The sequence below is a fragment of the Mirounga angustirostris genome, unplaced genomic scaffold (assembly GCF_029215605.1).
Source record: "Mirounga angustirostris isolate CCGP_5_RB_7025 unplaced genomic scaffold, mMirAng1.0.hap1 SCAF_4, whole genome shotgun sequence".
In the NCBI taxonomy this organism is placed as follows: Eukaryota; Metazoa; Chordata; class Mammalia; order Carnivora; family Phocidae; genus Mirounga; species Mirounga angustirostris.
The window spans coordinates 185848863-185860906 of record NW_026991712.1 but is presented as its reverse complement, the minus strand read 5'-3'; the positions used below and the strand labels follow the sequence as shown (position 1 = coordinate 185860906).

The 12044-nt window shown below is 60.2% G+C and overlaps 1 protein-coding gene across 3 annotated transcripts in view; it reads left to right on the top strand.

Annotated features, from left to right (window-relative positions):
* Positions 1 to 302: 302 nt before the first annotated feature.
* ESPN (espin) overlaps positions 303 to 12044 on the top strand; it is a 29578-nt gene continuing 17836 nt past the window's right edge. For all 3 annotated transcript variants that reach the window (XM_045898830.2, XM_045898829.2, XM_045898828.2), the window contains exons 1-2: positions 303 to 596; positions 3417 to 3610. In XM_045898830.2, coding sequence (XP_045754786.1) covers positions 303 to 596; positions 3417 to 3610 — 488 coding nt within the window. The remainder of the gene's footprint in view (positions 597 to 3416; positions 3611 to 12044) is intronic.

The following is a 12044-nucleotide window of genomic DNA, read 5'->3' as shown; positions in this document are numbered from 1 at the left end:
CTCGGCGCGGCCACGCAGCCCGCGGGGCGGCGCGGCGGGGGCGGGGCTGAGGCGGCGCGGGGGGCGGGCCCCAGGCTTAAGCCGGGCGCCCGCGGGGGCCCCCAGGCCCAGAGCGCGGCGGAGACGGAGGCGGAGCGGAGCGGGCGAGGCGGTGAGGGCCAGAGACCCGGCAGGCGGCCGCTCCGCCTCCCCGAGCCGCAGGGCCCCGACGGCCGCGCGCGGGCTCTCCGCTGGCCCGGGACAGGTGCATGGCGCCCGGGGGAACGCGCTGAGCGGGGGGTCGCGGCGCCGCGGGCGGCACCATGGCCCTGGAGCGGGCGCTGCAGGCGGCGCGGCAGGGCGACCTGGACGTGCTCAAGTCCCTGCACGCCGCCGGCCTGCTGAAGGCCTCGCTGCGGGACCCGCTGGACGCGCTGCCGGTGCACCACGCTGCCCGCGCCGGCAAGCTGCACTGTCTGCGCTTCCTGGTGGAGGAGGCCGCCCTGCCCGCCGCGGCCCGCGCGCGCAACGGCGCCACGCCGGCCCACGACGCCGCCGCCACTGGCCACCTCGCCTGCCTGCAGTGGCTGCTCTCGCAGGGCGGCTGCGGAGTGCAGGTGGGTCTGCGCCGCTCACTGCGCGCCCTGCGGCTTCCTCCCCCGGGGAGAGCTCTGGCCTAGAGCCCCCGTGGCTCACGGGTGGGTGAGATTGGGTACCTCCCGAATGAGCTTGCTTTTGAGCTCCGTCCAGAGGGCTTGGGGTGCGGTGGGTTCCCCAGGTCGACAGTGCCCGGGGGAAGACGCCCCGGCAAGCTGGGGCCACTGTCTAGAAGAGCACTGGGTAATGCGGAGCCGGAGGGAATTGGGCTTACCTGCGCCAGTATTTAAGCCGGGATGGGAGGTGGGGGTGGGGGTGGGGGGAGAAGCAAAGCACTGATCCACGGGAGTCCTGGAGAGTGGGCGGGGCACAGAATCAGAAGCTCAGATCTTCTGGGATCAGGTCTGGAAGAGGGGTGGGCAAAGTCCTACAGTCCACCCCAGGCCCAGACGCAGGTGTCCCCAAGGCCAGGACATGGGGCAGGGGTGATGGGGGTGGCAAATGAGGCCTCCCCGGGACCTTAGCTGACCCTGGGACATCAGCACCTTCCTGCCTTCCAGCTGTGAGTTGCTTCTCCAGCCCAGCCTGAGTCTTCCTGCCCTGAGACCCGCCTGGTCTCGCTCAGTGACCCTCAGGCTGATATAAACCTGGTCCCTCCTGAGCTGGAGGTGGGGCAACTCAGGTTCTGATGTGCAGCTCTCCTGCTTGCTCCTGTGGGCAATAGAGCATCCAACAGGTACTAGGCCTGGGGACTCAGGTGTGCTCCTGATCTCCCGGAGCTGCCAGTCCCTGGGGGCAGTGGACAGCAACCCCGGGGTCAGTCTTGCCAGGGCTTGTGGTGGAGGGGTGTCAGAGAGCTAGCTCCTTGGGCTCCTTGGCGAGGAGTGAGTGACCTCTATGGGGAGTCCTGGATGATGAGAAGGAGGTGGCCAGGTGCTGATCAGAGAGTTCTAAGCACAAGGAACAAGAAGTGCAAAGCCCTGAGGCGTACACATTCTTGTCCTGTGGCAGGATCAGCAAGGAGGGGGGAAGGGAGAGAAGCCACCAGAGGCTGGGCTTAGGAATTTGGATGATATCCTAGTTGTGGGGGAAAAGCAACTGGAGGAAGGAACCAGAACTGACTTTCCACTTAGCAAGACCGCTGGGCTAACTGGATGTAGGAGAGGAGGCAGGGGTGACTCTGAGCTGGTTGGTTGTACCCTAAGGATGACCAGACCCTATCCCCCCACTTCGCTCTCAGGATGGCAAGGTCCCTCTTCTGACACTTCCTGGGAGATGGCCACCCCTTATCTCCTGGCTGGCTCTGTTATCAGGACTTCCTGGCACATGGTCTGTGCCCACTCATTTGGGGGATGGCATGCTAATGTCCAATGTCCAGGCTTGGCCGGAAGCCTCCCTAGCCACTGCAGAGGAGGTGGGGGAACAGGTGGCCTTGTGCCCAGCTTATCAAGTCTCCCTCCCTCGAGCCCCAGCAAGCTCAGGGCAGAAGTGTGTCTGTGGGGAGGATGACCTCGATCCCCAGCCCTGCTCAGCCCAGCGATAAGCAGCTTTAGGGTGTGGGCCACAGCACGTGAGGCTCCTGGGGCCTACACAGCTGTTAGAGCCTTGGGGACAGGCCAGAGCCCATAGGCCTGGGTCTTCTCCTTATTGCCCCCTCCCCACCCTCACAGAGGTCTGGGCTCAGGGGGATAGACTAGGCGTTTGGCGCACAGAGGAGTCCCAATGTTGTCCTCAGCTGCCTCACCTTCTGGCTGCCTCCTTCCTAGCCCCACAACCACCCCCATAGCCTGACTGATGACTTACTAGTCGTGGCTCCAGGCCCCTGTCCCCTCTGTCCCCTCTTTTCCTCTCACCTGTTTTTCAAGAGCCTCTGAGATTCACCTTCCTCCAGCCGCCTTGGCCACACCTTTCCCCCCAGTGCCTCTCTGTGGGCAGAGGGGCTTCCCTTCCCTGATCCTAGTAAACCATGCCCCCGCCCACTGCTGCCCCATCCCTGTGCCCCTGCCCACCTCTCCATTATCCCACCTGCTTGGCTCTGGGTACTCGTGCTTGTTCCCACACTGGTGCCCACTCACCCAGACCTGCCAGCCTCTGAGTCCAGACTTGTGGGTTCTCTGTGATTCTCCTCCTTGCCCAGGTAATGTAAGCAGCACCTGCCAGCCCCCTCCTGCAACAGACACACACACCTGGATGGTCATGGATGACATACTTGGTACTTTGGGGCCCAGACCATCGGCCTGCCCCCTCTGGGGTGCCTGGGAGAGGGTCTAGCCCAAGCCCCTCCCAGGGGCTGCCACTAGTCCACACCGACCACCATTGGCTGACTGTCCAGGCCCTGCCTCCAGTACCCAGAAGCTTCCTCCTCCACAGAGTGAGAACACAGCCTGTTCCCTGGGCCAGGAGCAGGGAGTCTGCTGGGGGCCCAGGCAGGGGCCGTTCCCCACACTGATGTTGAGTTATTGGAGGTCCACCAACCTGGAGACCTCTTTTCATGTGACACCTGGGGAGGTGGAGAGGGAGAGGAAGGGGCCGAGGGTTAGACGCAGGGGGTGCCCCCACAGTCCTGAGGCTAGCCTGGTACCACCGCTACAGCCCAGCTTTCCCGCCCCAGCCACCCTCGCTCACTCCTTCAGGTGTTCCCTGAGCATCTGGGTGACAGTTGCCAGGGAGCCCAAGAATGCCATGTCCTAAAAGCCTACTATACGCGAGCCTTTCCATCATGACCTGCAGGCCTCGGGAAGCCCAGCACGGTTCAAAGAGGGCCAGTCAGGGGTCCAAGGACAGAACGGCCCCCGTGGCTGGTGGGATGCAAGAAGGACTAACGGGCTCTTCTCCCACAGGACAAAGACAATTCTGGTGCCACAGTCCTGCACCTGGCTGCGCGCTTCGGCCACCCTGAGCTGGTGGACTGGCTGCTGCGTCATGGCGGTGCGGACCCCGCCGTGGCCACAGAAACAGGCGCTCTGCCTGCGCATTATGCTGCCGCCAAAGGAGACTTCCCCTCCCTGAGGCTTCTCATCGGGCACCATCCTGAGTAAGGACACCCCTCCTCGCCTGTCTTCTGGGTGGTGTGGGCCAGGGCTCTGGGGAATGCCTGAAAGCTGCCCCTCCAGCATTCTGGGAGAATTTCTGCTTCTGGGCCATCCCCTTGGCCAGAGATGGTTCCCACCCAAGCTGAAATTGTTCCCTTCCTGGAAGGCTGCCCACAGCCACTTGCCCCAGAGCTTGGCAGGCAGATGCTCTCATGCCCAGCACGCGGCTACACCTGGGAGGCTGGGCATGCGGGCCAAGATCACCTGCTCCTCTCCAGGAAGCTTTCCAGCCTGCAGCAGGTGGCTCTCCTGAGCTCTGGCCTGTGCCAATTTGCAGGACCATCTTAAATGGGAGATAGGATAGGGGCGCCTGGGTGGCTCAGTCGGTTAAGTGTCTGCCTTGGGCTTAGGTCATGATCCCGGAGTTCCGGGATCGAGCCCCTCATTAGGCTCCCTGCTCAGTGAAGAGCCTGCTTCTCCCTCTGCCCCTCACGCCCTCACCCTGTTCGTGTTCTCTCTCGCTTGCTCTCGCTCTCTCTCTCAAATAAATAGCTAAATAAAAATCTTTAAATCAGGGGTAGGAGTGAAGATATGGGAGAATTTCCTAGACCCCTAGTCAAGAAGGAGGAGGAGCAGTGAAGGGAGAGGACCTCCTGCCCAGACCCCCACCCCACCTCCTAGCCCCACAGCCTGCTGACTAGACCACCCAGAGAGCAACTTGTCATTTCCTGTGACCCCTCAGCCCATTCCCTCTAGCAGGGGAGGTGGGGCCCCCAAATCTCCCAGGGTCCTCAGCCTGAGTGGCAGGTTTGAGAAAGCAGCTGAGCAGTGGGCTGGGAGCTCCCCAGGGTGGGGTGTGAGCATGGGGAAGAATGGGGCTCAATGTAGAGCAGGGAAATCCTGGGGGGTCCTGGGGGAGGGAGGGAACCAGGTCTTAGGTGCATCTGAGAGGACACAGGGGTCCTGGGGGTGTGTCTGAGGGAGTGGGACAATAGTCCCCACCTGACGAATGGGGGCTCTGACCGGTGACCTTTGTCAGTCCAAGTGGGTGCCTGGGACATTAAGTGGTGACAGAAGACCGAGCCGCGGGAGGAGAGCAGCCACGAGGTAAGGGGGTCAGTCCTCACCACTGGCTCCAGGCCTGTGGGAGCCTGCAGGGCCCGGGCTCCCAGGGAGCAGGCAGGAGGCCAGCCTGGCCCCAGGGCCTTGTGGCAGGGTGGCGACAGCCGGCAGCCTCTTGGGCCCAGGCACCCTGGGGTGATGAAGGGCAGTGCTGAGAGCCCCCAGGCCGGCCTGCAGTCATCTTGCTGAGCAAGGAGTTCCCGGGTTTGGTTAGTGGGAGCCCCGCAGGTGTGCCACAGGGCCAGAGGTTCTCCTCACAGCCATCCCCGCCAGACGCCACTTGGTGGCACTTCGGCATGAGTTCTTCGCTCCGGACAAGCTAGGCTTTGGGTCACATTGAAGGCAGTGATTTAGAGTAGGAGGCCCCCCGAGATGCAGGCTCCCAACCTGATAACCGTCAGCACGGTTGGCGGGCTTGGTCCCAGATTCCCGACTCGGACTCTCCAGGTTGAGGCCAGGTAGCGGCCCCTGAGACAGGCCTGCAGCCCCACTGTGGTGACTCGAATGCCCCTGTCCCACCCCCTCACTTCACATAGAGGACACTGAGGTCCTGAGAGGGGAGGATGGCCTGTGGTGACCCTTCTGCTCCCATAAGCCTTCCCCATCACACGTAACGGGCCCCCCAAAGCCGGGCTAATGGCGATGCCAACTTAGCCCAAATGGTGTAAACTGAGACAGGACTCCAAGCCCACCCCTGGAAGTGCTGATGAGGAACTTGGGCAGGAGGGGGAGGGGCGAAGCCCCAGGCTGCCCCTGAACCCCTCCTCACTGAAAAGCCTGGGGCCTAGGATGAGCCAGAGCCCTGTATGAGCTGGGGTCCCAGCCTTAGGAAGACTAGCTGTGCCGTGGGAACCCTGACCCCTCTCAGGCCATGCCAGGTGCTGGCAGTGACTGGGCCCTGATGCCACCTCTGAGGCCAGGTGGCCTGGGCTGATGAGCCATCAGCCCTTCAGAGGCCTCTATGAATCTCACAGAGGTGGTCAGAAGACTTGGGCCCATTCCCGCTGCAGCGTGTGACCTGGCTGATAAGAAGGTGCTTTTGTGAGGTTGCCAGGCTGGGCTCAGGCAGGAGGGGGCGGCTGGGAACTGGAGTGGGGCCTTCTGGGAGTTGGAGGCCAATGCCCATGTAGCCTCCTGTCTTGGGGGTAGAGACTCCTGCTCTCTAAGGCTGGGAACCCCAAGGCTGCATATGGAGAGGGCAGAGGCTCAGGCTGCCCCAGGCCGCAGGGCTCAATCCGGGGACCCAGGCAGCCTGCTTGTGGAGGCTGTGGCCCACGCTTTCACTCTCGTGAGCCTCCCAGACCTGCTGTGAGGTGTGGTGAATTATTCATAAGGCCTCAGCTCTCCCTGGCAGTCGGTGAGGGAGGAAGGGCTCCCAGATCTACCAGTGAGAAACTCGATCCCGCCCCGGGAGGCTGTGGGCCGTGGCAATGACAAGCTGCAGAGGGGCTGGAGGGCTGGACCAAGGCGGGGGGTCGGGGGCAGGCTTGCTCGGGCCAGGCTGCACCTTGGGGTGTTAGAAGAGGCTTGAGATTGCAGGAACACCCTGCACCCACCTGCCCCTTGTCCACTCTATCCCCATCCATTGGGCAAATCCTTCCAGAGGTGGAGGAGTTGCTACAGTGACCTCTGGGGCTATTGCCCCATGGGGATCCTCCCTGCAGAAGGAGGGTCCCTAAGTGGGCGGCATGGAGGCTGACAGGAACTGGGCTGGGGCTGTTTCAGGCCCTGGGTCTCAGGGAGATGGAGTCAGTGGGGTCGGCCCTCCTGGCCAGGAGCACTCGTGGTCGGTGGAGGGGAGCCAGGTATCCAGACCTCCAGTCAGGGCAGACAGAGAAGGGGCAAGGAGCAGGTAGCCTCGGAGCTCCTTACCGCCTTGCCGGCAGGATGCCGGGACCCACCGTGTGCTTACCTGGGGTCTGTGCAGCTGGAGGGGAGCCCCAGGCTCGGCCTAGACCCCTGGGCTCGAGCTTCAAGGCTGGGGAGAATGATGGAGGGGCTCCGGGCTCTTCCTTCTTCTGGGGCCCCTGTGCTCTGCCCTTCATAGCAAACTGGAAAATCAGTCTGCCCTAAGATCCGTATCAGCTGCACCTCTCTGCAAGTGTCTCCTTTGCCTGAGGCTTGCCCTGCCCTGGGACAGAGATTGGAAAATGCCCTGGCCAGGAGTCAGGATAAACTCGGATGAGCTCCTACCTGCCGAGTGCTTACTAAGTGCGTAGCACCACCCGGTCATCTGAGCCTTATAACCAGCCCAGGCAGTAGCTCTATAAGTAACCCAGGTTACAGATCGACTTATTCAACCAATCTTTATGGAGCTTCTACTCTGCGCAAGGCAATATTCTAAGGGCCAGGGATAAATCAGTGAGCCAGACAGATGTCCCTGCTGCGGGTGCTGACTGAGGGACAGACAGCACTTCACAGAGGCTTACTGAGCAGCTGAGGTCCCCTGGGCCCCCTGCGTGGCCTTGATGAAACTGTACCCCCTCTCCAGGCCTATCTCCCACTCCTGCTCCAGTTCCTAATCTCTCAGGTCTCCCCTGACCCTGGCCCTCTTCCCGTCCAGCTCTGCCCACCTTTGAGAATGCAAATCAGACCCCTGGACTGCCCACAGGCTCCCTGCTCACTGATAGGGGAGGCCATTTCCTTCTAATGGCCTGGGGGCCCTCCTCCCTCTGGCCTGCCCCCATGCCTCACCTGCGAGGCTCCCCCATCCCCACTCCATTCCACCTCCAGAGCCTCCTTGGGCTCCTACCACAGGCTGGTGCCCCCCAACCTCCCACTGGCTGTTCCTGCTGCCTAGAACTCTCCCCAGAGAGCCCTTCAGCTGCTCTCTCCCTTCCCTCAAGGCTTTGCTCCACCTCCCCTCCGCAGTAAGTCCTGCCCAGAGCCTCCTTCAGATTGTAACTTGCCCAGCAGCATGCACACCCCCCAGCTCCCGCTCTTCCTCACACTGCCTTATTTTCCCTGGCCTCCTTATCACCCCTGGCATTACACTCCATGCATCCTGGGGCATTCTCCTATGATGTCTCCCCAACTAATGACAGCAGACCTCGTCTGCCGCCCTGTGCCTGACACACTGTGTTTGTTGAATGAATGAGGAGCCTGGAAGCCCTGGGTCTTGTCCAGCTCTGCGTGCATCTCACTGTGGGTGACCTCAGATGGAGCTCCCTGCTGAGCCTCCCTGGCCCATCTGGCAAATGGACCAGCCGAGGCCATGTGTGAGGAGACAGCACAGGGCCCCTGGTCTCGCTGCCCGTCTCACTCACCCCCACAGTTACTCACTCAACAGCTAGCAACTGGGCGGCCCACCGGTGCTTGGGAGGTAGTGAGCCCTCCCAGCTTCTTGGAGCAAACTTCCAGGGAGGCTCCCAGCGCAAACAAGGGGACAGATCAAGAGCATGCGCCGTGTTCAGAGAAGTTCTTGCTTATGTGCGTGTGTGTTGGTTTGCCAGCCGGGCCCCGGTGGAACCAAGCTCTGGGATGGCAGGGATCTGCTCCTTTCACCGCTCTGCCCTGTCCTGTGGCAGCCTCATGACATGTGTCCCTGGAATGAACAAAATAGGTACCCAAGATAACTCCAGTGACAAGTGCCATAAAGCAAAACGGGGCAGCTTGGTAGAAACCAGTGGGGTTTTCTTTAAATTGAGGGAGTCAAGGAAGGAAGGCCTCCTAGGGGAGCTCAGCTGAGACCTGGATCAAAAGCGGAGCCAGCCCTGCAAAAATCTGGCCTGGGAGCATTGCAGGTAGAAGGACCAGCAAAGGCAGACGCAGAGGTGGGATAAAGCTTGGCTTCAGTGAGGCCCAGGAAGAAGGCCTGAAAGTCTGGGAGAGTTGCAGGGAAGGGTAAGCTTCCGGAAATATTCCAGGCTTGCGGGTGAATTGGGTGTAAAGCTGACTATTCTAGAACCTTCCTCAAGTAAGGACTGCATTTCTTCCCTGAGCCAGGCCTAATTTGGGATCTTTTCAAATAAGCTAGGAGGCACGATTAGAGGACAAGAGAGGTAGAGCCACCAAAGGACCCATAACTTTTATCCAGGGCAGCCTTACCCCATGACGACGAGATCTAATCCTTGTGGGATCACCTCCGTTCTGAACTTCCTTGGAGCAGAAATTATTGCCAAAGGTGAGGGCCACTGGAAATGCTGCTCTTTGACCTGAGTCTGGTTCCGTGGGCAGGTAACCCTTTGCTCTTTGTGGCAAAAGATAGGGATTTCCAGCAAGCATTCCATGTTTGTTTCATATCATCACGCGGTGACTTGCTTACTATTTGAAGTTCATTCGTGTCACCTATTTCCCAGAGAGGAAGAAAGATATGATTTATGTGAGAGTTGCAGACCTATAAAGAGATCAAGGGTTGAGGGTCTCCAAAGACTCCTAGGATTTGGACTTGGGCTACACGCAAGGGAAGTTAGCATGGTGTCCTTTACCAGATAGGAGCTGGCAAGCTGAGGAGGGTTTGAGGGAGAAGGCGAGAGATCCACTCCAGGCACATAAAATTCCAGAGGCCTGGGCAGTGCACACATGGACAATGGGTAGAGGTGGGGACCGGATGTAGACTCCAGGTCCAAGCTGGAGAGAGGAAGCACATCGGGTGCAGGTGGCCTTTGACCCTGGGAAGTAGATGAGCTCACCAGCAGGGAGAGTGTGTTCAGAAAGGACACTCTGGGGCATCTCCATGTTTGGAGGTCAGGTGGAGGCCAGGGCCCAGCAAAGAAGGCTTAATAAGAGGCTTGGCAGTGAGTTGACGGCTGGTCCAGGAAGCCAAGAAGAGTGGGAAGAGGCACCTGTTAGGGAGTGGCCAAGTCAGATGAGAATGGGAAACCCCCGGTGTTGGTCGTGGGGAGTGACAGCTGAGGCCTCAGGGGGTGGGTGAGGGGGCTGACTGGTCAGGATGTGGCTGCCGCACGAGGAAGCAAAGAGCAGCCTTCCCTCCAAGGATACGTGCAACCTTCCAAAGCTTCCTCTTCTGTTCTCTTATAAGAGGCAAGGAGATTCTAGACAATTATGATGCCCACTTGCCATATATGGAAACGGAGGCTCAGGAGGTTAAGAACTCACTAGGGCCCTGCCCAGTGAGCTAAGAGTCAGGGTGGTGGGTGGTGGCCAGGGCCAAGGGCAGGGGCTGGGACTGGAATGGTCACCCTTAGTGTCACTTTGGCTAGAACTTGATGGGCTGGAGCCAGTGGGATGCTGAGGCCCGAAGTACCCTCAGACCCTGCTCCTCTCCTCTCGGTGACTCTCCACAGGGATCCCAAAATATAACAAAGGCTCCAGCCTTGTGCCAGGTGACAGGCCCATGCTGAGGGCTCTCCAAGCACGTCTCATGGACGCTTACTGCCCCCACCCTGCAGGTGGCTTTGAGAACAGAGACAAGAGGCAAGACCGTGACACAGCTGGGCTGGGCTCTCGCCCCAGGTCCTTCTTATACCCAGATCCTTCTCTGCCTCTCTCACTGAGCGATCTGAGACTTCTGTACATAGTCTCCTCAACTGAAAAGGGGAAAAATGCTAGCACTTATCCCGTCAGGTCCCTGAGGGGACTAGATGAGACAGCATGTGATCTGCTCATCACAGTGCCTGAAACAGATCAATCATTTGATAAACGGTACCTACTATCACTGTTATCAATTATTATTATGACTACTATTATAAATTCATCTCTCTCTCCATCCAGATGAATTGATTTTGTTCCATGTGCTCATCCATTTTTTTTTTAAGATTTTATTTATTTGACAGAGAGAGCACAAGCAGGGGGAGAAGGAGGAGCAGGCTCCCCACTGAGCAGGGAGCCCGATGTGGGGCTCGATCCCAGGACCCTGAGATCATGACCTGAGTCAAAGGCAGACGCTTAACGACTGAGCCACCCAGGCGTCCCAATCCATGGTTTTATAATCTCCCCCCCCAGTGAGCATTCGGGGGGGGGGGGGCCTGCCCTTCTTGCCTCAGGCCAAAGTAGAAAGGGGTAACAAGGCCAGGACCCCCTTTCCCACCCTGGCCCATCTGTCTGCCCCATGGTGCTGGGGCCTCCCGGGCTGGAGGCTGTGGCTCCCAGAACAGAGAGGCTGAAATACCAATAGGAATGGCGATGAGCTGGAGCATGTATGGAGCGCTTCCTCTGTCCCAGCGACTCCAGCTGGGGGGGCAGCCACTGGCCCAGCAGGAGGTTGTGACCATGACTGCACCCTCCTGCTCAGGTCCTGCTCTGCACCAGCTTCTCAGACCTTCTCAGACCTTCCCAGGCTGGCTGGACACCCCTGGATCCCGGGCATCTGCCAAGCAGGGGGTGCTAGGGGGGCAGGGCTCCTGGCAGATCTGGTACCCCAAGTTCTGTACATTGCCTCAGGCCTCCCCGCAGAGATCTCAGTGGGTCCTGGGTGGTGGCCCCCTCAGCCTCTGATCCCCAGGACCCCAGCACTCACTGTGCCTTGGTTACGGGGTGAATAATTCAGGCCACTGAGTGTCGGTCATGAAATATTAAGCAGGCTGTTACTGTCACATCGGTATGTGAATGTGTGGGGGTGGGGGGCAGGATGGCACTGGGGTGTGGAGGCTGGTGACTGCAAGCCAGAGCGTTCCTGGGAAGAGGCGTGTGGGTGAGTCTCTGTCGCCGGGTGCCATGTCAGCTCGTGCACCACTCCCCTGACTCAGGTCGGGAAACGGAGGGCAGCCAGGCATGGTCCCTGTTCCACCCCAAATGCGCGAAGTGCCGCGCTCGGCATCAGGCCCAGAAAAATGGCAGCTCTGTGTCTGGGGTGGGGGTGCCCATGTCACGAGTAAGGAGAGAGCAGGGAGGTGCCCAGGAGGGCTGCAGTTGGCCTGAGGGACGGGGGTCAGGGAAGCGGACAGGAACCAGGGTTTTAGGGACAGGGAGGAAGGTCCAAGGGGTGTGTGAGGGGAAGGGACCAAGTCATGTCAGGGGTGAGAAGAGGGTGGGTGAGTGGGCAGATAGAGGAGGACTGGGTGGCCTGGTGCCCATGTTAATGGACAGCTGGGCGGCACTGGGATGAGGGAGGGAGGGCGTGCATGGACATTGGTGGAGAGTGTGCGACTGATGTCGCCAGTGGATGGATCGGGAGGCGGATGGATGGGAAGACGCTTAGTCAGGTGAAGAGGCGCACTTCCTGGGGCCTGGAGGGCTGATGCTGCACAGTGGGACTCAGCCCGAGCCTCTGAGACCCGCTGTGGACAGCGGTGGCCAGCTCCTGTCTGGGCCTGGATTGTGTCTCCACCTAGTGTCCAACTATGGTAACTGCGCCCTGGGCTGTCCACCCCATTACGAAGTCAGAAAAACCGAGGCTCAATCAGTGGCGGGGCC